Raw genomic sequence first — 24,151 nt, 5'->3', positions numbered from 1 at the left:
ATTGTTACTTACTTATCGAGACAACAGTGAGTTATTTGTATTGCGCGCTGCAGACCGTAATATTTATAACTTATTTGTTGGATTCGTTAAGCAAGTAAACAGGTAGGGCACTCTATGTTGATTTGGTTTATTCAGGATGCCTAATGATGGTGGAAGATATAGTTATGCCAGTGAATCTTATTTCGTTGGACATCGTGGATTTGGATGTGAATTTAGGCACATATTAGTTGCGTTATAATTATAACAAGATAGATTGCTACGGGAAACCAGTTACCTTCCACCAATTTGGATGACTAGAGGTTACTTTTGTGGGTATGCAAAGTGGTTTGAGTTAGGCCGTTATTTATGCTGTGAGAGCAAAGAGATTGTTATCGAAAGGCTGCCAAGGATACTTAGCTCATATGGTGCTAAATGATGTTGCTTCTAGTAGTTTGGGAGATGTAAAGGTGGTTAGACATTTTCTTGATGTTTTCCCTGAGGAATTACCTGGATTGCCGTTAGGCGGAGATATGGAGTTCATTATTGATTTGTCTCCAGGCACAAATTTTATGTTAAAGATTGGTTCATGATGAGTTAAGGGAATTGAAAATTTGGTTACAGGAATTGGTTGATAAAGGTATCATTTAAAGTACATCACGTTGGGGGGAGCACCAGTTTATTGGTGAGGAAGAAAATGGATATTAAGGCTATGTTTTAATTATAGGCAATTGAATCGGGTAATGATCAAGAACCGTTATCCATTGTTGCGTATTGATGATTTGTTGATCAACTTAGAGGTCTGCGTATTTCCTAAGATTGACTTAAGGTCTGGTTGTTACCGATTGAAGAGTTAATAATAACGTTCCTAAGATTGTGTTCAGGACTCGTTACGGTCATTATGAGTTTTAGTGATGTTATTCGGATTGATGGATTCTCTTGCTGTTTTATAAGTTGATGGATAAAGTATTCCAGGAATGCATTGACAAGTTTATTATTGTTTTCATTGACGATATTTTGGTATACTCTAAGCCTAGAGCAGAGTATGTTAGATATTTTAAGTTGATGTTACAAAGATTGATGGAACGTCGATTGTATGCTAAGTTTAGCAAATGCCAATGTTGGATGAATCAAGAAGCATTTATGAGATAAGTTATATTTGCTAAAGGTATTCAAGTGAATTTTTAAAAGGTAGCGGAAATTGAGAATTTGGAACAACCACGAACTGTGATTGAGATTTGAAGTTTTCTTAGTTTGGTAGGCTATCGTGGATGGTTCGTGAAAGATTTCCCAGTCATTGCTTTGCCACTGACGAGATTGACGAGAACAGAGGTTAAGTTTGAGTGGATAATAATTGTGAGCAAGGTTTCAACAGTTGAAGTATTTCCTCCCTCATACACGTATTTTAGCACTCCCAGAAGATAGCGGTAATTATGAAGTCTTTAGTGATGCTTCTTTGGTTGGTCTTGGATAAGTGTTAATGCAGCAAGGTAGGGAGATTAACTATGCTTCACGGCAATTGAAACTTCATGAAATTAATTACTCTACTCACAATTTGGAGTTAGTAGCTATCATCTTTACTTGGAAGTTTTGGAGACATTACTTTTATAGTGAAAAGTGTAAGATTTTTACGAATCAAAGGAGTCTCCAATGTCTACTTACTCATAGGTATTTTAATCTTAGGCAACGAAGGTGGATTGAGTTACTAAATAATTATGATTGCACGACCAGGGTGATCGTGAAATTGTTGCGACTGATGCACTTGGTAGGAAGGCTCCAGTAAGAATTAATGCTTTGTATGCTTGTTGTGCTTTCCCTTCTTGCGGATTTGGGACCCTAGAGTGAAACTTAAGGTAAAAGTTGAGAAGAAGCTTTATTGACTAATTTTCAGGTTAGACCAATTTTAGTTGATTGTATACTTGATGCCCAGAAATTTGACGAAGGAATTCAAGAATTAACCGAGGCAGAATTGGGTGGTATGTTTATGCAAGAGAATGGGACGTATGTGCCAAATTATGTGGAATTAAAGAAAGCAATTTTGACGATGTACACTGTTAAGCTTTTTGGGTATGTTGGTTACTTCTAAGTTTTGGATAGCGTTCAGGAAGCTTGGTTACCAAGTTACCTTATAGTACAACTTATCGCCCTCAAATAGATGGTTAATCAGAGAGCACTATCCAGACTTTGGAGGATATGCTGAGATCTTCAGTATTGCAGTTGGCGACGCTTAGATTAAACGGTTGGATTTGAGGGGAATTGCCTACATCTATAGCGTTCGTTCGAGCATGGGTATGAGACCATTTGAGGCACTTTTTGGTAAAGATTGTAGTACACCTTTGTGTTGGACAGAAATTGTCAAAAGAGTTCTTGCGGGCCCTGAGGTTATGGATGAGTCTACTTGGAAGGTTCGAGTGATTAATTTTAACTTGGGAAGCGGCCCAAGATCGCCAGAAAAGTTTAACAGACAGACTGATTGAGTGTACAAGGTAAGTGATTGGGTATTTATGAAGTTATCACCGTGGCGAGGTGTTGTTCGATTTGGAAAGAAAGGTAAGTTGAGTCCTAGGTACACCGGACCTTATCAGATCACCGAGCGAGTCGGTGAAGATGTTTACAGGCTTGAATTACCGTCAGAGCTGTCCAACGTACATAATGTGTTTCACGTTTCGGTGATTCGACATTATGTTACAAATCCGTCGCATGTGATCCCTCTGCAACCCTTAGAGTTTAACCCATATTTGTGTTACGAAGAGGAGCCGGTGACGATACTTGATTGGAAAGACAAGGTTCTAAGGAATAAGACAATGAGCTTGGTAAAAGTATTGTGGAGGAACCACTCCGTGGAAGAAGCTACTTGGATGACCGAAGATCGGGTGAGAGAGATGTATCCGAGGTTATTTTATGAGTATTAAGTGGATTGGTAGGTTGTATGAATTTCGAGGATGAAATTCTATAAAGGGGGAAGATTGTCACAGCCCGTCCCGAGATTTTATTCATCGAGGATGTGAAAAAACGGAATAACCCTTGACGGGTATTAAGGTATGTGTGTGTATGATATATTATTTGGACTAAATATACATTCCTAAACTTTTGGAGAAAATAAATTAAGTTGGATTAAATTGGATTGTATTTTGTGTGGTTAGGGATTAAAATTAGTATGTATGGTTTTGGTTGGACCACACACCCAGTCAACCATTCTCTCTCTCCTCCCCGTGCTTCCCTCTCTCTTCCTCTCCGTTCAGTCTCCCTCCCTCACTCTCGAACTTACGGACAACCTAGGAACCTCCCATTTCTTCATGGATCGAAGGTTCTAAGGTAAGATTTGAACTCCTAGTAAGCTTGTGAGTTAGTATATGTGATTTTTGGAACTTAAAACCCTCAGAATCATCGTGAAACCATAACCCCGAAAATGTGCACTGTTCATGCATACGTAAAATCTTGCATTTCAGGGAATTTCAAGCTCACATTGAGCTTAAGGAGATCCTCACGAGCTTCGGGGTACTTCGTTGGTAGAATTTAGACGTCGGAGGACCGAGATCAGAGTTTTTCAAAATTGGCCGGATTATCGTGCTTCCTCAGGTAAAATCTAGTGGATTTTGGACCTTGAAACTAGTCTATTGTGATTCTACATGTTGAGGGCTTCAAATTGATATATTATACGAAGAAAACGGTTGAGAAACGAAGGAGAACAAAGCATTTGAAAATTCCCCAGTTTTCCGGCCACCGGAAAAACCAGTCCGGCGAGCTCGCGAGGAAGAAGGTGCGCGTGGACCCGTGCCTTCCCTGGCGCGTGGGGGCGCGTGCCACATCAAAAATTATTTTAAAAATTTTTCGACGTCCGTGACGTCGAGTAGGTCAATGTGGTATATTCATATACCCAAATTAAGCACCGTATGAGAAGTTATTAAGAATTGTTAGTTAGGTGCCTTAAATAACGTTTTATAGTTTTCGCATTTAGGTGAAAATGTGAATTGACGATCCGACCGTTGGATCGTCACCAAACTTTGATGCGTTGTAATACGTAATATTTGAGGATTATAGGAACTTACGGATTGGGAATCCGAAATGCGGATCTTCCGGAATTGGGGTTGTAAGTCCATAATATAGAATGTTAACCGTCACTTGGTTTTGATAATTGACGGAGATCCGACCGTTGGATGGTAATGAAATTTTAGGATGTTGTCCTGGAGGTATATTGTGGTCCTCTGGAAGTTATGGATTTGAAATCTGAGTTGCAGATCTTCCAGATCAAACTGCGTAGTGACGTGTTTTATATAAGTTATATATTCTATCGATATGATTTCTGAGATTGGATTTGATTATTGTTTTAGGCGCCGATCGTCATGACGCCTTGACGTATTGTGCTAGGGAGTTGTAGGGCGAACTCCAGGTGAGTGGGCAGTTTTGTTTTCGTATTACCTATATACTATTGTTTTTCCCAGAAAATGCGTTTATTTGAAAATTATGATTTAAATTGCCATGCATGCAATTGTTGAGATATTTGGTTTGATAATTGATGCATATATACGTGAATTGATGCGGTGGATGCACATGTGGGTTTTTATATTATTCAGACGATTTATTTATGTGATTGCGTTGTGAGCTCATAAACTGCACCTTTGGTATTAGTGCTTATAGTATTCACCACACCGCACGCTCGCCTTGGATCCAAGTAGGTGGATGTCGTACAGACCACTAGAGGTGGTTCCGACATGCCAGTCGTACAGACCATTAGAGGGGTTTCGACTGGTGGGTGACCTTAGATATGCGCTCTGATGATTGATGAGAAGCACTAGAGCGTATTATTTCACCATCGTAGTCGTACAGACTACTATAGGTAGTTCCGACTTATGTGCAGTGTAGTGCCGTACAGGTCACAGTTGGTGACTCTGGCTGGTTGAGACATTGAGCTATAGAATCAGCCGTACAGGACCATTATTAGGGTCTCCGGTTGATTTATTATTTCACCTGATTTATATTGTTGCATCCTTATTATATTTTGACATGGTATGGCATATTCTTTCTGAGATGGTATATTGATAGTTGACGAGCTGAGTTTTGATGATATATATATATATATATATATATATATATGTTTATATACGAATATATACTATTTTCTGGGAAATTATACAGGTTTTACGGAGAGGGGTTAGAAATGATTTAAATGAAATGTTTTCGAAAAACTTTGTTTTACTGACCCACTCAATTTTGTTTTTCGCCCCTCCAGGTTCAAGTTAGCAGAGCTTTGGTGGCTACGAGGAACCCAACGGCGTTCTGACAGAATTCACAAAAGTAGGACTCACCCTCGGGGGTTTCCATTTTAGTAATTGTATTTTAAAAGCTTCCGAACTGTGTAAATGGTTACGTCACTCTCACGTGACGGCCAGCATGCCCTCCTTCGGGATGGGGTGTGTCATCAGATTTTCTCATTCTTAATGTAAATTCTATAGAGACCGATTTTATTATGTGAATTCAGCTGCTTTAATTGGTTTATGAGGGATTTCTTCTAGCAAGATCTAAAATTATTCATTTACTTCAAATATTTGACTTTCATTTTGTCAATTTATGCATATAAATACATTTAAAACATATAAGTTGCGAGTAGCACGCCGTAATTCAAAAAATGTCTTCTGCACGCACGTGAGCGCGTGCATGAAGGCTAGTGTATCTTAAAAGAGAGAGAGAGAGAGACTGTATGTAATGACCATTGTTGCAACATTAATATTTGTAACTCACAACGTACACATAAATGGTACTGTATGAAATATTTCACATGAATTTATATTATTAACATCACTTTCATATGTTACTTAATTGTTTGACTATTCACAATCCTCATGTTCTCTTTTCTTTTTCTTTTTTCAAAAATAAAATTATCGTGTTCTTCTTTTTGTTCATGTAGGAATATGAAAAATTCTAAGTTGACTTCAACAGATCAAGTATGAAGGGAAATGATAGGAGCAATATATCATAGGTTGTCGTCTTAGTTGCGTTTCTACTCTTTTTATTAACTGAAATTTCAGTGTTTTGCTGCTTAATGTTTCAATTTTTATTTTTATTTTTTTTATATTAGTAGGGTTCATTTACTTTCACACAAAAAAACTTTTTTTTTTTCACTCGGATCAAAATACATAAGACCTAAACCTGCATTTTGGTTGGAGATTTTACAATTGCACCTTCGTTTTTGTTCAATATGATTTTTTTTTCCTTTTTTAAAAGAACTAAAATTCATTCTCTTTTGCAATTTTTTTGTATAGGTCAGCAATAACGAAGTTCGATTGGGACAAATAAATGTTCACAATTGTCAAGAACAATCACATCAAAGGTTTCGTAGGAGCAATCAACAAAGACAAAAACACCGAGTTGCAAATTCATCACAAGGAGCTCAAAATTCAATGCAACGACGTGCCAATTATCAAACTTGATTGAACTCCGTATTATCAAACTTGATTAAACTCCGTAAATATTATACAAAATCAAATGAAAGAAAACCAAGAAACAATAGGATCAAAATCAACGAGTAACTATGATTTCTTTCTTTTGGACCCTAGTAATTATATATTTGTAAATTCATCTATGAATATTTTTGTATGAACTATTAAAATCATCTTATTACTCATCATCCATTTAATATTTGTGTTATGTATACAAAAAAATTCTAATTTATGTACGTACTTAGATAATATTATATGCTAACTACATTTTTCGTGCACCATTACATTTCTTGGTTTAGAGCAACAAAATGCACATATTATTGATGAGAGAGAGCGCCAACGAGAACAATGGCGGGATCATCAACGTAAGAGGCGAAATTCAATGACTTCAAGGCAAAGACACAAATGTTTAGCACAACGAAGATCCAATTACCGGGTTCAACAAATTCAACGCTCATGCATAGTGTCATTTGGTGAAGGTGATACTATTAAACCAAATATAAAAGAAAATAAGCTAAACATTTACTAGTAGAAATACTTCTCAAAGAGCAAATAAATAAAAAACAAAAATTAAAAATCTGTCGATAAAATACATCAACATGACATGCATCAAGATATGAAATCGGTCCTACAGTTTTATTGTCAAAAATTAAACTCAAGGTTTTTAATGTCGTTTTTTTCTTGCGAAAAGATTTCGAACTTTCAAGCTGTAGTAATGGGTTGTCGTTTATTAGAGATGCTTTTCTTTTCCGTGGCTGACGATGAGCTTGCTTCCTTGTTATTTTGTGTTTTACTACTCTTTACTTTTCCGCTGCTTCTTTACTTAGGTTCATTATCAACTGTATAAAAGGACAGAATGTCAGAATTTTTTCCTAAAATGTTGTAATTCAATTCCGACGCCATTGTTATCGCAAATTTTTCCACTCCATATAAGGACACAGTGTGCTCTACACTTTCTCTTTTTGTTTAAATCTCTAACATGTCATTGATACAATGGAATCCCTAACCTGAAGTTCCTCAATTATATAAACGGACGATCCTCATAGCTTATTTGATTCCAAAAAATAGATTGCTTATTTCAACGAGCTAACCTTTTCCCCCTCTATTGATCCTTCTATACAAATTAAATTATTTTCAGAGTGGACCTTTCTATATATTCATCGCTTATTTTCCTTGCAGATGGTTGATCTGTTGCTGGGTTATTGTTCGGTACATGACAGACTTGTCATTCCCTTGTATGGGTGGGCATGGTTGAATTTTGTCTGGTTTAGCATAAAAACCGAACCGAAGAATTTTCATGGTTCGGTTTGGTCGATTGATGAACAATAGAAGCCACAACATACATATATCTAAGAGAGAAGGAGATCTCCGGGAAGCACTTTTTCAAGATTGTACTATTTCTTGATATTATAAATAAAATCAGCTATCATTTCTTCTTAAGAGAGAGAGAGAGAGAGAGAGAGAGGGATCTGTCTTTTGTTCGAACATAAATATTAACTTATTATTAAAGTATTGTAAACTACTTTTATTAAATTAAAACATATATACTAAAAATTCAAACTAAACTTCCACTAGTTCAAAAACTCGTCAAAGAGAATCTACAAATAAAAAGAAATAAAACAAAAATACGTCGAAGTTTGTAATACTTCAACATGTCGATGCATCAAGATATGAAATCATTCCTACAATTTAATTGTACCTAAAATTAAATTCAATGCTTCTAATGTCGTTTTTCCCTTGCTAAAAGATTCAGACGTTCAATCCTTGGTAGGGGATTGACGTTTATTAGAGTTGCTCTTCTGTTCGGTGGCTGACGAGGAGGTGACTTCCTTGTTATTTTCTGTTTTACTACTGTTTGCTTTTTCATTGCTTCTTCTCTTAGGTCCATTGTCAAATGTATACAAAGATACAATGTCAGGAACCTCCCCTGGAATGTTGTAATTCGATTCCAAAGCCATTATTAGCACAAAATTTTCCACTCCTTCGAACCAAAGAATTCGACTTAAAGATCAAAGTATTGCGTGCCTTGTATTGTTCATGAAGGAGGTATTTATACTAGTAAGAAGGACTCCTAACTCCTTGTTTAAGCGGGACCATGTATACTTACTCGTTTGCATCCCAATATCAATGAGGAGAAGGGGGAGACAAAATCTGGTTACTTCAGGAGAGGTTCGTTGTAGATTATTTCCTTTCCTTTTTCATGTACTGTTTTGCATTGATATCTTTCCCACTGGTCTTAGTTCATACTCTTTAATCATTTGATTTTTCTTTCACTTTATTCACTTTTGAAAGTCATAGTACAGGCACTGTTCTAAAAAATTTCGTTAGATCCCGTATAAGCTGCTGATCACCGTTCCGATTAATCTCTAGGCGGCTGGCCATTGTCCTAAACCGGCTTTCTTTTTTTTCCTTTTTTTTTGAAAAACTAGATAATCATGACCAGGGACGAAGCCAAAGGAGTAAATAGAGAGCCCAACGCAGGCTAACCAACAAAGAAAATAGGAACAATGAGAAAATAAGGGAAATAAAGAGAAAAAAGGCGACAAGTGCCATAAAGTCATCCCGTTACAGACTCCACTAAATTATACAAAAAATCGACAACTTTTATGTTGCATTCTATTTTTTTTAATAAAATGTAAGAAACTTGTTGAATACTTATATGAACACTCATTATATACTTGTTTCCCATGTTTTCAATATGTTCTAACACTTTATAATATATATGCCATTTTATTTTGCAAGTGCCAGTGCCATTGGTAGTGTCTAAATCACGGTTCGGTGTATTTGTGCTGTTTGTTGATACTTGTATTTAGCAGAACCCTCCTCAAGCTAGGGTTTCTGTCATGTACCAAACTTGTATTTGACCCCACCCCTGTTAATGAAATGTTCATTCTCCAATGGCCATGAAAATTAAATATCAATCACTTTTTTCTGATACCACGAGAACATAAAGAATTTGAACCGTATCATACATACAAATCCAACTACTCTATCAATTTAGACATGAAAATAAATCGAACGACGCAAAAAAAGATCAAATGACTGTTCATGAATCCCAAACAAACAACGTTTATATAAATCCTATAACTCAGACTGTAATTTTCATCCCTTTTACTGGCTATCTTAGTAAGAATGCTTTCTGTAGGCCACCGCTTCCGGTAGGCTACTGCTGGGATCCGCCTCAGCTTCTGGAGGGAGCTGGGACAGATAACCAGGTATGTGAGCTTTCCATTTAAATATTCCGGCACTGACTTATATCATTTTCTCTTTTTTGTCAAGAATTCATGCACTGACCTTGCGACTTTTATGAGTCGCCACCACCCCCAGCAATCCACCGCCAAACCCCACCAGAACCTTGTCTTTGAACAGATGAGGCAAGCTCATCCCGTTCGAATGCAGATTTTTGACCCCGAAGTGCCTGCACCTCATCCTCAATGGACTGCACCGATTCTAATTTCTTTTGCAGTTCACTGATTTGAGCCTAGGAAAACAATATAAGAAAAGAATCAGCTGCTACATGGAACGCATTACATTCGTAGAGGACACGTCAAATGACCCAACCGAAATAAATTAAACAAGTTATGAAAGGAGAAACCTCCAATTGAAAGCATCTTGATCTCTCAGCTACTAGTTGCCCTTGGACTGAAAGAAGTTCCTGAAAGGGAAGGTTGAAAGGATGAGAAACTCAAAAACACAATAATCACCTTAGTAACCAGTGTCTCTAAGGAGCATACCTTGGACAACTCAGCATGAGTATTGTTGACTTCTTCAATATTCTGCCCGATCCTGGAATTTCCTGTCCTGACTTCTGCCAGCGACAACTCCAGCACACTTTTCTCCTCTGTAAGGGCCTCTATCTCAACCGTGAAATCTTGTTCATAATGATGGCTTTCAGGTCCCTTGGAGTTCAGCTCTGCTGTTTTGAAATCCAAATTTTCTATTTTAGATAAGGCATATGCAGCAGTAACAGAAGCTGCTGCAGCAGCCGCTGCTGGTGACTGGAATATCTTGCGTTGCGATGAGTCCCTCGGTTTGGGCATCATTACAAAAACCTGTAAGAAAAGAAAGGCAATGAACAATATAAGGGAATGCACAACACACCTCATGCGATGCAACATAGGCTTCTGAATAATAGGATACGAAACCTGGCATTGAGTAACATACCTCATTGCTATACTTCCCATTATAGCCACCGAAGGCAACCAAATGCTTCTTTCCATCTATAGTCACTGAGCAGACACTGAGTCCCTGCTTCCAAATCATATTCATTGCTCAAGTACAAACCAATAAACTAGAAATGTATACTTGTAAAAGGGATGATCCTAAACGATATTCAGTTACACCGGGAGCAAAAAACCTTTTATGTAACAAAGCTGGATAACAGTAATGACAATACGTCACAAGTATATTTTCGGTCCAGTATATTACTAACTATGAAAAGTGCCATTTTCTTTTAGTATTTTATTGGAACTATATGTCAGTGGATGACGCAGTCATCAAAATTTCTTTCGGATTGAAACTTCTTGGAAAAACATATATAATCAAAGAAAGGAACAGACCTCACTAGCGAGTGCATCCCTTTGCTTCACACTGGTTGAGACTGACCACACTAGCTTAGACATATTTAACACCAGAGTTTCGGGGCAGCCTGTAAAATTTTACAGAATGTATCACAGAAAGCTAGAAAAGTACATTTATCCAGTAGGTAAAAGCCACATTAGTACATATTAAGGTGCACATAGTTTCATTATAAGATTTAGTAAGCAATAATTATATATACCATTTTTGTTATCTCCACCGCCAACTATATACCAGTTTTCATCAATGGTTATACCAGCATGACCAGCCCTAGGAGCCACTAGATCACCCTGAATTTGTGGTTGGGACCACTCCCTCTGAAAAGTAATGGCAAATTGTGGGCAAGAAATATAAGAAGAGAAAATAAAACAATTAACTGGAAAATTGTGCAGCTTAAAAAGCATGGAAAATCAGACTACTAATAATGATTCAGTTTTCGGTTACAACAAAAAGTAATTTTTCATTCAGCCTCTACTTAGAACAGGTTATTGTTAGTATAGGATGATATAATTATCTTTCAAGGTATGACGAAAAACCTTCAAAAATTATGCTCCTGAAACCAGAAATGTTTAAGTTCACCAAAAACTCATAAACATTCCATGATGTGTGGCATATGGTAGAAGGCAAATGGACAGACTCGGAAAGTAAATACTTCGCTCTGCATCATAGCCAATTTCTCTTATTGTGTAAAAGCCCACGAATCCTAAAGTCTATTTGATACATGCAGTCCTCTACTTGTTAAAATGAAGTATGAATCTTCTGACCTCAAGGTTGAAAGAGAGCATACAGATACACAAAATAAAAAAGCAAAAAACAAAAGTAAAACAAAACAAAAGAAGATGTTCCTAGCTCACTCAACTGAGGCCTCTAGGTTTACAGCAGGATGGAGGCAAAAACATGAGATGCTCATTAATGCATAAAAAGGAGCTCTTACAATATATAGCACTTTCGGTAAAAATCTAAAAAGGTGAAAGAGAGATCTTTTAATTTCATAAATATAAGTTGCAAAATGGTCTCAGAAGCTCAGAAGCGTTGATAAAAGTTGTTGCCTTCATTGGAAACCAACATATTAAATAACAACTAGCTATATTCTGCGTTAGTTTTCATTAATCACTTCAGTATGCTTCTAGCTCAGAAATCATCTGGTGAACTGAAAATTAATAAATTAAACATTTAAATAATGCACATGTATGTGTATTTGAACAGACTGCACAATTTGTAAACTAGTTCTGATGTATTCAGTAAATCACTTACTGCTTGCAAGTCAAGTACATGAAGATCATTGAAGAAAGTAGCATGAGAACAACCACCAAAAATTAGAAGGTAGCGTTCTGCATGTACTGCAGCTGTGTGATCGAATCTGGGAGCCGGAGGTGTCTGCCTATCACAACATAAAAAAGTAATGCAGAACTCATAAAAAAAAAAAAACGGCACAGAAGTTGTTTCGAAATAAAAGTGTATGGATACTTACGTTGCTTCCATCACATCCCAAGTCATTGTTTCTAAATCAAGAACATTAACATCATTCAACAATCTTCTGCTCCTGTCTTCTCCACCAAACATTATCAGTCTAGAACCAACCAGTGTGGTGGACTGGCCCCCACGAGCTACCTGAAAAATAATTTGCATGCATACCAAACAGGTTGAATTACCACAGAACAATGGATCAAATATTTAGAGCAACAAAATTAGAGAAGGGATATCATATATGGAAACCCATTGCATTGTGTGGTTTTGCTAATATCAGTTTCCCAACCAGAAATTACTTGGATGAATGCATACCAAACAAGTTAATTAAACAGTTGAAAGCACAAAGCACAAGGAAAATAGGGATTCAGCCATCATACCGGAACATTTCCTGAGGCCTCGATGATGCCACAGACATGCGTTTCCAAATCGATGAACCAAACTACAAGTCCATTAACATTGCAAAAGGTTTTAAACGCCAATTAAAGTGCACTTTCAAATGTCTCACAAGAAAATATTATCCATGAACTAACAAAATGGCTGTTTTAGTAACAAACCTATTATTCTATCAGACGATTTCTTTGAATTTCCACCAAGAAGAAGAAGTTTATTTCCCCACCTAACCTGCCAAGACATAAACACAAGTGTTCAACCGGATAATGAAAACCAATTGGAATCATAAATGAAGGGGATGACGGCCAGACAAAACGCGAATAGGACGTATACAAACAAATAATATGAACAGACAAACACAAAATAGTACTCATGAACATTTACCATATTGTGAGCAGAAATTCCTGGAAGAACTTCCTGTAAGCCGCTGTCTTCAAATTTATCCAAATTGGGTTTCAGTTTAATGTTAGACCACAACAAATTTCTAAAGTCAAAGACCTGCAAGAAGAGTCCAGTACTACATTACACAAAAAAGACGAAGCTCAAAGTCAAAAAGTACATGAGCATGTACAATACCTGAACATCAGATAGGTTCCGACCATTACGACTCCCACCAATAATGTATAATTTTTCATCCACGACTACAGCAGCATGCTACAGTGAAAAGAGAAATAGCATGGTCATCCACGACCACCAGTTTGATTTTGCACTGACTTTAATAAAAATGACTTTAGGAATCACAAAAGAAGAAAAAAATGTGAACTTAACAAAATATTTCTCTATGGTTTTAATCTAGAGCTTATCTAAACTTAACATATATGCGTACCTTATACCGAGCTGGTGGTCGTGGACCAGAAACAGGGAGTGCTATCCACTGGTCATAGGCCAAATCTGTTTGCCAATTGCTGGTATCAACATCTTTCACAATCCCTTCGATTCCCATAGAAGCTGTCTGCAGGTGAACCAATTTATTTAAAGTATTAAATCACCAAAAGAAAGAACTAGCAAAATAAACGGACATTACTTCCACCAACTTTTCATAATAAAAACAGTTCCTGTTTGAGAGCATAAACAAAAAAACATCACCACTAAGTACAATTTCAGAAATACTATGATAAAGACCCACTTGATATTGTAGCCTACCAGAAGGAATATAATGTAGCTAGTTACTGACAGCACAGAAATTCGAGAAGTGCAACATAAAAATTACTAATACTAGATTAAAAAACAAAAAATCCTGTGGAACCTAGAGTACAACATGTGAAAAGAATGACGGAAAGGCAACTACAGTGGTTTGAACATGAGCATGAAAGACCTGTTACAGTTTGTAGAGGCAGTTTTCTGTAAAGAGAGTGAAACTTTATACTCTTACCAGCCTTCCGATTCGCTTCAGTACCCATCTTGTCCTCAGTAATATCCAATTGTACTGTTCACTGATATTAGTTTCCATTCCATTTCTCATGTAAAAAAGGATTTACCATATACATTATGAAGACTCCAAAGAAAAAAAAAAAGAATGTGAAAATATTCGAAACACCAAGAAACAGATTAATGATCTGAGCTAACACTCGTATCCGAAAACTGTTTAGCTGCAACCAATCTTCTTCCCTTCTGTTTTGTTTTTTCTCAATTTAGTTCAATCGCACAATTTGCCTAACGAGTATCAGTTTTCAAAGACAATAACAGAAACAGCGAGCAAATTCGGTTCATACGAAGAATTTATCAACAACAACAACAACAACAAAGCCTTTTCCCACTTAGTGGGGTCGGCTATATGAATCCTAGAACGCCATTGCGCTCGGTTTTGTGTCATGTCCTCCGTTAGATCCAAGTACTCTAAGTCTTTTCTTAGAGTCTCTTCCAAAGTTTTCCTAGGTCTTCCTCTACCCCTTCGGCCCTGAACCTCTGTCCCGTAGTCACATCTTCGAACCGGAGCGTCAGTCGGCCTTCTTTGCACATGTCCAAATCACCGGAGCCGATTTTCTCTCATCTTTCCTACAATTTCGGCTACTCCTACTTTACCTCGGATATCCTCATTCCCAATCTTATCCTTTCTCGTGTGCCCACACATCCCACGAAGCATCCTCATCTCCGCTACACCCATTTTGTGTACGTGTTGATGCTTCACCACCCAACATTCTGTGCCATACAACATCGCTGGCCTTATTGCCGTCCTATAAAATTTTTCCTTGAGCTTCAGTGGCCTACGACGGTCACACAACACGCCGGATACACTCTTTCCATCCAGCTCGTATTCTATGGTTGAGATCTCCATCTAATTCTCCGTTCTCTTGCAAGATAGATCCTAGGTAGCGAAAACGGTCGCTTTTTGTGATCTTCGCTAGATTGCTCCGGTCATTAGTGTGGATAAGTATATAAATGGATAGAGATAGGAAAGCAAACACAAGATGTACGTGGTTCACCCAGATTGGCTACGTCCACGGAATAGAAGAGTTCTCATTAATTGTGAAGGGTTTACACAAGTACATAGGTTCAAGCTCTCCTTTAGTGAGTACAAGTGAATGATTTAGTACAAATGACATTAGGAAATATTGTGGGAGAATGATCTCGTAATCACGAAACTTCTAAGTATCGGAGTGTGGTGTCGTCTTGACTTGCCTTATCTGTCTCATAGGTAGATGTGGCATCTTCTCTGGAAGTACTCTTCCTCCATCCAGGGGTGGTATCTTTAACTGGTGGAGATGCACAAGGTAATGTATCAATTTCACTTGAAGCTTACTTGTAGTTTCAGGCTTGGTCAAGCGCGATACAAACCATGTAGTAGGAGTCCCCCAAGTCGCCGAGCTAGGGGGTCTGCTGAAAGAGGTGACAGACAAGGTAAGCAATCAGAGCTCCGACTGATTGTTCACCTTCTCCCCATCTTGCAGCAGCATGAAGGATAAAGAGAAGAAAAATGAGAAGAGATGATATGAGATACTTTTGCTTTTGAAGAAGTAACTTTCCACAGGCTTATTCTTGAACTGAGCTGGAGGGTTTTCTGGTTTCCTCCAGAGTATAAGGCCGACTGAAGAATTTGAGGGTCAAAACAAGTCCATCAAATCTAGAGTACGTTCCACCCTGCTGATATGGGATACTTTTGCTTTTGACAGAGTAATGGATGTATCGGCACGTGTGCTGTTACACTTGTCTCCACATGCTTCCTTGTATCCTTCGCACTTGCCCTATCTGTTCCTCAAGCAGATGCGGAATCTTCCCTGGAAACATAAGATGTTGAAGATGAGTACTCGAGAGCAATGCCAGGTAAGTAATCAGGTAAGGGGTTCCAGGCAGTCAGTTCCTGGCTGGAAGCTTGATTCCAAGTGCTGACTGATTGCTCTCTTTCTCCTTGTCTTGCAGGTAAAAACAAGGCCAAAAGAAAAGACAGGGAAAAAGCATGATATGGGATACTCTTGCTTTTAACCCTGATGATATGAGATATTCTTGCTCTAGTATAGCTTGTTTGCAGAGGTATTATCGGGGGGAAAGAAAGCTGAATATTTCGAAAGGCTTCGTTGGGAGTGCCCTCTCAGATATGATGAAGGGTTGAGCATTTTTGCAGGTCTGCCTGTCCGTTGGGGATGGAGGTCGACATATATAGGAGTCTCCCTAACAACAAGTAGTAATGCTATTCCTTTACCCTGCTTGGTCATAGCACGGTAGTGGGAGCTGCCAGTTTCACATGTTTTAACTCTGTCAGAGCACTTTGAAAAAGTGGTCTGTGGTATCTGGCTCCCGAGATTCGGAGAACGATGCCTCTTCGATTTTTGAGAAAGCAATCATGATAGGGGTCTGACTCTCGAGATTCGGAGAGCAGTGTCTTTTCGATTTTTGAGGAAGTAATCATGTTGGGAGTCTGGCTCTCGAGATTCGGAGGGCGGTGCCTCTTCGATTTTGGAGCAAGCAATCTTGTTGGGAGTGTTTTCTCGAATGTGAGTAAAGGTTGGGCATGTTTGCTAGTCTACCTTGCCACAAAGCACAGAGGTTGACACACAGGGACTTTCCAATTATCCAGCAGTGGTACTGTTCCTTTACCCTTGTGGGTAATAATATGGTAGCTAGACCTTCAAAATTTATGTGTCTAAACTTTGTTAGTGCTGTTTCTTTGCTATTCTTTTACCTTTCTTGGTCAGAGCGATGTAGTGGGAGCTGCAAGCTTCACGTGCTCAACTTTGGCAGAGAACTTTGGCAAAGTTATCTGTGGTACCCATGAGTTATTGTTGCGTGTGGGAAGTGGGTGATTGAACAGTAAGATTCATGTGCTTTCTACTTCACCAGAAGTCTTCGACAGAATGCCCATAATTTCTGCAAAGCTGAGTGTGCGTGTGACAGGTGCTGACAAGGCTAGAAAAGTAGGTGCCTCTTCGATTTCTGAGATCGGCCCTCGTGGTCTCTGAGCAGCCCAGCTTTTGAGAAAGCGAGCGCCTCTTCGATTGATTCGGAGAACGATGCCTCATCGATTTTTGAGAAAGCAATCATGCTGGGGGTCTGGCTCTCGAGATTCGGGGAGCAGTGTCTTCGATTTTTGAGAAAGTAATCATGTTGGGAGAGTGGCTCTCGAGATTCGGAGGGCGGTGCCTCTTCGATTTTGGAGCAAGCAATCTTGTTGGGAGTGTTTTCTCGAATGTGAGTAAAGGTTGGGCATGTTTGCTAGTCTACCTTGCCACGAAGCACAGAGGTTGACACACAGGGACTTTCCAATTATCCAGCAATGGTACTGTTCCTTTACCCTCTCTTCGATTTTTAAGAAAGTAGTCATGTTGGGAGTCTGGCTCTTTAGATTCGGAGGACGGTGCCTCTTCGATTTTGGAGCAAGCAATCTTATTGGGAGTGTTTTCTCGAATGTGAGTAAAGGTTGGGCATGTTTGCTAGTCTACCTTGCCACGAAGCACAGAGGTTGACACACAGGGACTTTCCAATTATCCAGCAGTGGTACTGTTCCTTTACCCTTGTGGGTAATAATATGGTAGCTAGACCTTCAAAATTTATGGGTCTAAACTTTGTTAGTGTTGTTTCTTTGCTATTCTTTTACCCTTCTTAGTCAGAGCGATGTAGTGGGAGCTGCAAGCTTCACGTGCTCAACTTTGGCAGAGAACTTTGGCAAAGTTATCTGTGGTACCCATGAGCTATTGTTGCGTGTGGGAAGTGGGTGATTGAACAGTAAGATTCATGTGTTTTCTACTTCCCCAGAAGTCTTTGACAGAATGCCCATAATTTCCGCAAAGCTGAGTGTGCGTGTGACAGGTGCTGACAAGGCTGGAAAAGTAGGTGCCTCTTCGATTTCTGAGATCGGCCCTCGTGGTCTCTGGGGAGCCCAGCTTTTGAGAAAGCGAGCGCCTCTTCGATTTCTGAGATCGGCCTTCGTGGTCTTTGAGCAGCCCAACTTTTCAGAAAGCAAACGCCTCTTCGATTTCTGAGATCAACCCTCGTGATCTCTAAGCAGCCCAACTTTTGAGAAAGCAAACGCCTCTTCGATTTCTGAGCAGGCGCCTCTTCGATTTCTGAAGCTCCGTCGAGTGCAGATTTTTATAGGGGCTGGCATTAAGTTCCAAAGCACACTTGAATCTCCACCAGTAGAAGCTTCATTCTTGCACTTCTAAGATCTTGATTTGTCCGACCTCTTCTCTCTTCAACACCTTTGAAAATGTCTGGCCCCTCCGACCGTCGTTTTGACTTGAACCTTGTTGAAGAGGCAGCCCCGCCTTCTCCAGACAACATATGGCGCCCATCCTTCGTCTCCCCAACTGGTCCTCTTACCGTTGGGGATTCCGTGATGAAGAATGATATGACCGCTGCGGTGGTGGCCAGAAACCTTCTCACTCCCAAAGATAACAGACTACTTTCCAAACGGTCTGACGAGTTAGCTGTTAAGGATTCGCTGGCTCTCAGTGTTCAGTGTGCAGGTTCTGTGTCTAATATGGCCCAACGCCTATTTGCTCGAACCCGCCAAGTTGAATCATTGGCGGCTGAAGTGATGAGTCTCAAACAGGAGATTAGAGGGCTCAAGCATGAGAATAAACAATTGCACCGGCTCGCACATGACTATGCTACAAACATGAAGAGGAAGCTTGACCAGATGAAGGAAACTGATGGTCAGGTTTTACTTGATCATCAGAGATTTGTGGGTTTGTTCCAAAGGCATTTATTGCCTTCGTCTTCTGGGGCTGTACCGCGTAATGAAGCTCCAAATGATCAACCTCTGATGCCTCCTCCTTCTAGGGTTCTGTCCAGTACTGAGGCTCCAAATGATCCCCCTCCGGTGCCTTCTCTTTCTGGGGCTCTACCGACTGCTGAGACTTCTCCTAAGCAACCTTTGTGAAGGCTCCCTCTTGTGTGTTTATTTTGACTCATGTATATGTACATATTTGTAGCTTATCGGGGATATCAATAAATAAGCTTTCCTTCATTTCAACGTATTGTGTTAAATACACCAAAGCCTTCTTCGTTAAGTTCTTTGAATTTTCTTTTGTTGAAGCTTGTATGTTGAAGCTTTCTGAGTGGAGCATGTAGGTTGGGGTAGTGTTCCCTTAATTTTCCGAGTGAGGAAAACTTCTCGGTTGGAGACTTGGAAAATCCAAGTCACTGATTGGGATCGGCTATATGAATCTTAGAACGCCATTGTGCTCGATCCTGTGTCATGTCCTTCGTTAGATCCAAGTACTCTAAGTCTTTTCTTAGAGTCTCTTCCAAAGTTTTCCTAGGTCTTCCTCTACCCCTTCGGCCCTGAACCTCTGTCCCATAGTCGCATCTTCTAATCGGAGCGTCAGTAGGCCTTCTTTGCACATGTCCAAACCACCGTAACCGATTTTCTCTCATCTTTCCTTCAATTTCGGCTACTCCTACTTTACCCCGGATATCCTCATTCCTAATCTTATCCTTTCTCGTGTGCCCACACATCCAACGAAGCATCCTCATCTCCGCTACACCCATTTTGTGTACGTGTTGATGTTTCACCGCCCAACATTCTGTGCCATACAGCATCGCCGGCCTTATTGCCGTCCTATAAAATTTTCCCTTGAGCTTCAGTGGCATACGGCGGTCACACAACACGCCGGATGCACTCTTCCACTTCATCCATCCAGCTTGTATTCTATGGTTGAGATCTCCATCTAATTCTCCGTTCTTTTGCAAGATAGATCCTAGGTAACGAAAACGATCGCTCTTTGGTATTTCTTGATCTCCGATCCTCACCCCTAACTCGTTTTGGCCTCCATTTGCACTGAACTTGCACTCCATATATTCTGTCTTTGATCGGCTTAGGCGAAGACCTTTAGATTCCAACACTTCTCTCCAAAGGTTAAGCTTTGCATTTACCCCTTCCTGAGTTTCATCTATCAACACTATATCGTCTGCGAAAAGCATACACCAAGGAATATCATCTTGAATATGTCCTGTTAACTCATCCATTACCAACGCAAAAAGGAAAGGACTTAAGGATGAGCCTTGATGTAATCCTACAGTTATGGGAAAGCTTTCGGTTTGTCCTTCATGAGTTCTTACGGCAGTCTTTGCTCCTTCATACATATCCTTTATAGCTTGGATATATGCTACTCGTACTCCTTTCTTCTCTAAAATCCTCCAAAGAATGTCTCTTGGGACCCTATCATACGCTTTTTCCAAATCTATAAAGACCATGTGTAAATCCTTTTTCCCATCTCTATATCTTTCCATCAATCTTCGTAAGAGATAGATTGCCTCCATGGTTGAGCGCCCTGGCATGAACCCAAATTGGTTGTCCGAAACCCGTGTCTCTTGCCTCAATCTATGCTCAATGACTCTCTCCCAGAGCTTCATTGTATGACTCATTAGCTTAATACCCCTATAGTTCATGCAATTTTGTACGTCGCCCTTATTCTTGTAGATAGGCACCAAAGTGCTCGTTCGCCACTCATTTGGCATCTTCTTCGTTTTCAAAATCCTATTGAAAAGGTCAGTGAGCCATGTTATACCTGTCTCTCCCAAAAGTTTCCACACTTCGATTGGTATATCGTCTGGGCCTATTGCTTTTTTTATGCTTCATCTTCTTCAAAGCTACAACCACTTCTTCCTTCCGGATTCGACGATAAAAAGAGTAGTTTCTACACTCTTCTGAGTTACTCAACTCCCCTAAAGAAGCACTCATTTCATGTCCTTCATTGAAAAGATTATGAAAATAACCTCTCCATCTGTCTTTAACCGCGTTCTCTGTAGCAAGAACCTTTCCATCCTCATCCTTGATGCACCTCACTTGGTTTAGGTCCCTTGTCTTCTTTTCCCTTGCTCTAGATAGTTTATAGATATCCAACTCTCCTTCTTTGGTATCTAGTCGTTTATACATATCATCGTAAGCCGCTAACTTAGCTTCTCTGACAGCTTTCTTCGCCTCTTGCTTCGCTTTTCTATACCTTTCACCATTTTCATCGGTCCTCTCCTTGTATAAGGCTTTACAACATTCCTTCTTAGCCTTCACCTTTGTTTGTACCTCCTCATTCCACCACCAAGATTCCTTTTGGTGTGGGGCAAAGCCCTTGGACTCTCCTAATACCTCCTTTGCTACTTTTCGGATACAACTAGCCATGGAATCCCACATTTGGCTAGCTTCCCCCTCTCTATCCCACACACATTGGGTGATTACCTTCTCTTTGAAAATGGCTTGTTTTTCTTCTTTTAGATTCCACCATCTAGTCCTTGGGCACTTCCAAGTCTTGTTCTTTTGTCTTACTCTTTTGATATGTACATCCATCACCAACAAGCGATGTTGATTAGCCACGCTCTCTCCTGGTATAACTTTGCAATCCTTACAAGTTATACGATCCCCTTTCCTCATTAGAAGAAAATCTATTTGTGTTTTTGACGACCCACTCTTGTAGGTGATCACATGTTCTTCTCTCTTTTTAAAGAAGGTGTTGGCTAAGAAGAGATCATATGCCATTGCAAAATCCAAGATAGCTTCCCCATCCTCGTTTCTCTCCCCAAAACCATGGCCACCATGAAAACCTCCATAGTTGCCTGTCTCCCTGCCCACGTGTCCATTTAAATCTCCTCCTATAAATAACTTCTCCGTCTGAGCAATTCCTTGCACCAAGTCTCCAAGATCTTCCCAAAATTTCTCCTTCGAACTCGTATCCAACCCTACTTGAGGTGCGTACGCACTAATCACATTGATAAGTTCTTGTCCTATTACAATCTTGATTGCCATGATTCTATCTCCTACCCTCTTGACATCTACAACATCTTGTACCAAGGTCTTGTCCACAATGATGCCAACACCATTTCTCGTTCTATTTGTGCCCGAATACCAAAGTTTAAACCCTGAGTTTTCTAGATCCTTTGCCTTACTACCAACCCACTTAGTTTCTTGTAGGCACATAATATTTATCCTTCTCCTCACCATAACTTCCACTACTTCCATAGATTTTCTCGTTAAGGTTCCTATATTCCATGTTCCTAAACGCATTTTGCTCTCTTGGACTCTACCCTTCTGTCCTAGCTTCTTCACTCTCCCCCGTCTAATAGGATCAAAGTACTTCTTTTGTGTGTCCCGGGTAAAGTTGATAGGAGCATATGCTCCCAAACAACTTTGAGTGGAGTCGTTCGAAAAGAAGTTTCTATGGCCCCCTTGCTCATTTAACACTGCATCCGGGTGCCGATGGAGATACAGCGACCCTTGCTCACTTATCACTGTGCTCGGGCCACACAGCGCGCCACTTACGGGTGACGCCCTAGCTTTAGCGCGATTTTGTTCTGGATTCATTTTCATAAGGATTCGACGTGATCATGGAGTGCCGGCTGTCGACTACCTGACGCCCTCCCCCTCCTCCTTTATCCGGGCTTGGGACCGGCCATGTAAGACATAGGCGGAGTTATACGAAGAATTTATCAAACACTGAAATTGAAATTGATTGAATTCAGTTACCATTAAGCATGACACAACTTTTATTTACTTATTTTTACCCCAATCAAAAGCAAAGGACCAAGACTAAATCCTTTGACAAAATTGCAACTGCCCAGTTCACATTTCTGTATTCCGAAACCAACCCATCATAATTCACGTGAAATTAAGATTGAATTTCTAATTTTCTCTCTCAAAAATCTCAGCAACTAAACAAAAATGTGCGTCCACCTTCATACATAAGTTTACAAACGGACAATTCAATCAAGGGGATAAACCGTGAACCAAATTAATGAAATGAGGTCATATTCTGATACGAAAAACGAGGGAAGAGACGATTATGCACCTTGAATTTGCGAGGGAAATGCTATTGTCGAGAGGAGATCAGGGAGGAGATGGGCGGCCGGAGAGTTGAATCTGAAGGACAATGTTGAGGAGATCGGACGGTGGAGATTCAATAATTGGGAGGGAAGAGTAAAGTGCCACCGTTAAGATCTGTTTCTGTATCCCCAGGCGGTCTGGCTTGCTCTGTCTGCGAGTGTCTCCGTACAGACCGACGGAATCAGTACAAGATTAAAGTCGACGTTTGGACTTTGGGGTTGTATCAATCCGAATTTTAGAGATTTTAATCGACTTATGAATTTATTTATGAATGTTTATGGAGTTTTTATTAATTTGTGGAGATTTTATTTTATGTAAAAATTTTAATTCAATCTTCTAAAAAATTTTATGAAAAGTTTTGAGATTTGGAAATGATTAAAATGGAGTATGAAATTTTTAATTCTCTCAAATTATTTAAAATTAAGTTTTAATTAAATACAATATTGCATTTTTTTCTTAATTCTAATTAAATACATTTGAATTTATAAAAATAAACTATCTCAAATGTGACATCCCACATCGTCTAGGGGAGTGGTCCTTAAATGTATATTCACATGCCTACCTAGCACAATGCTTTTTGGGAGCTCACTGGCTTCGAGTTCTGTAGGAACTCCGAAGTTAAGCGAGAAGCTGAGGCCAGAGCACTCCCATGATGGGTGATCCATTGAAAGTTGCTCGTGAGTTTCCAAAAACAAAACCGTGAGGGAATTGTAAGCTCAAAGCATACAATATCATGTTACGGTGGTAGAGCGGGCCCAGGATGTGACATCAAAGCCCTTCTTGAATACACTTTAAAATTAATAGAGAATTACTTGAAATCCTGATTGAATACTCTTAAATCCATTACAAAATTTAAAATCGCTCAAAATCTAGACTGAATACATCTCTTAAATTAAATAATGTTTACGAATAAGAAAATACAACATTAATTAATATTTAAATAATAATTCAATCATTAACTTTTATACAATTTTTTTATAAAATTTAGCTTACATGTTTAATTTCTTTAATATTATCTTTCCGTTCTTTTTTTTGTTTCGTGCGTGAATGA

At 39.3% G+C, this 24,151-nt stretch overlaps 2 protein-coding genes and 1 long non-coding RNA gene across 5 annotated transcripts; 2 read left to right on the top strand and 1 right to left on the bottom strand.

Moving 5' to 3' along the window:
* Window positions 1–401: 401 nt before the first annotated feature.
* On the top strand, window positions 402–2,888 carry LOC139191690 (uncharacterized). The gene is made up of 6 exons (XM_070812687.1): window positions 402–561; window positions 1,238–1,356; window positions 1,708–1,755; window positions 1,868–2,043; window positions 2,249–2,381; window positions 2,487–2,888. The coding sequence occupies exons 1-6, from the start codon at window positions 402–404 to the stop codon at window positions 2,886–2,888; spliced, it is 1,038 nt and encodes a 345-aa protein (XP_070668788.1).
* A 389-nt stretch (window positions 2,889–3,277) lies between these two features.
* On the top strand, window positions 3,278–5,451 carry LOC139190556 (uncharacterized). The gene is made up of 3 exons (XR_011574859.1): window positions 3,278–3,555; window positions 4,308–4,366; window positions 5,207–5,451. It is a non-coding gene; the product is annotated as an uncharacterized lncRNA (long non-coding RNA).
* A 3,872-nt stretch (window positions 5,452–9,323) lies between these two features.
* Window positions 9,324–23,442, bottom strand: LOC103418462 (acyl-CoA-binding domain-containing protein 4-like). 3 transcript variants are annotated; one of them, XM_029094034.2, is made up of 15 exons: window positions 23,066–23,442; window positions 13,678–13,803; window positions 13,428–13,505; window positions 13,236–13,349; window positions 13,016–13,082; window positions 12,839–12,900; window positions 12,463–12,602; window positions 12,246–12,372; window positions 11,194–11,308; window positions 10,973–11,061; window positions 10,578–10,661; window positions 10,148–10,465; window positions 10,009–10,068; window positions 9,708–9,894; window positions 9,324–9,611 (listed from the first exon to the last, which is right to left on the bottom strand). In XM_029094034.2, the coding sequence occupies exons 2-14, from the start codon at window positions 13,792–13,794 to the stop codon at window positions 9,718–9,720; spliced, it is 1,548 nt and encodes a 515-aa protein (XP_028949867.1). In that variant the 5' UTR covers window positions 13,795–13,803; window positions 23,066–23,442; the 3' UTR covers window positions 9,324–9,611; window positions 9,708–9,717. The 3 variants fall into 3 exon arrangements, with proteins under 3 accessions (XP_028949867.1, XP_028949866.1, XP_028949860.1); XM_029094033.2 differs by adding an exon at window positions 14,224–14,277 and having other exon boundaries at window positions 9,324–9,894; window positions 23,066–23,326; XM_029094027.2 differs by having other exon boundaries at window positions 9,324–9,894.
* Window positions 23,443–24,151: the final 709 nt, after the last annotated feature.

This window comes from Malus domestica, chromosome 02, assembly GCF_042453785.1.
Source record: "Malus domestica chromosome 02, GDT2T_hap1".
NCBI lineage: Eukaryota > Viridiplantae > Streptophyta > Magnoliopsida > Rosales > Rosaceae > Malus > Malus domestica.
This window is presented reverse-complemented; position numbering and strand designations above follow the sequence as displayed.

Excerpts from the sequence above, each read along its gene's own strand:
- LOC139191690 (XM_070812687.1), top strand. The coding sequence starts at position 402 with ATGGTGCTAAATGATGTTGCTTCTAGTAGTTTGGGAGATGTAAAGGTG. Across the intron at positions 562-1,237 it reads AAATTTTATGTTAAAGATTG|GCTATCGTGGATGGTTCGTG; the intron begins GTTCATGATGAG and ends TTAGTTTGGTAG. Across the intron at positions 1,357-1,707 it reads GCAAGGTTTCAACAGTTGAA|GGTGATCGTGAAATTGTTGC; the intron begins GTATTTCCTCCC and ends TTGCACGACCAG.
- LOC103418462 (XM_029094027.2), bottom strand. The coding sequence starts at position 13,794 with ATGGGAATCGAAGGGATTGTGAAAGATGTTGATACCAGCAATTGGCAA. Across the intron at positions 12,901-13,015 it reads ATCGTCTGATAGAATAATAG|TTTGGTTCATCGATTTGGAA; the intron begins GTTTGTTACTAA and ends ATGGACTTGTAG. Across the intron at positions 11,062-11,193 it reads CGGTGGAGATAACAAAAATG|GCTGCCCCGAAACTCTGGTG; the intron begins GTATATATAATT and ends AAAATTTTACAG.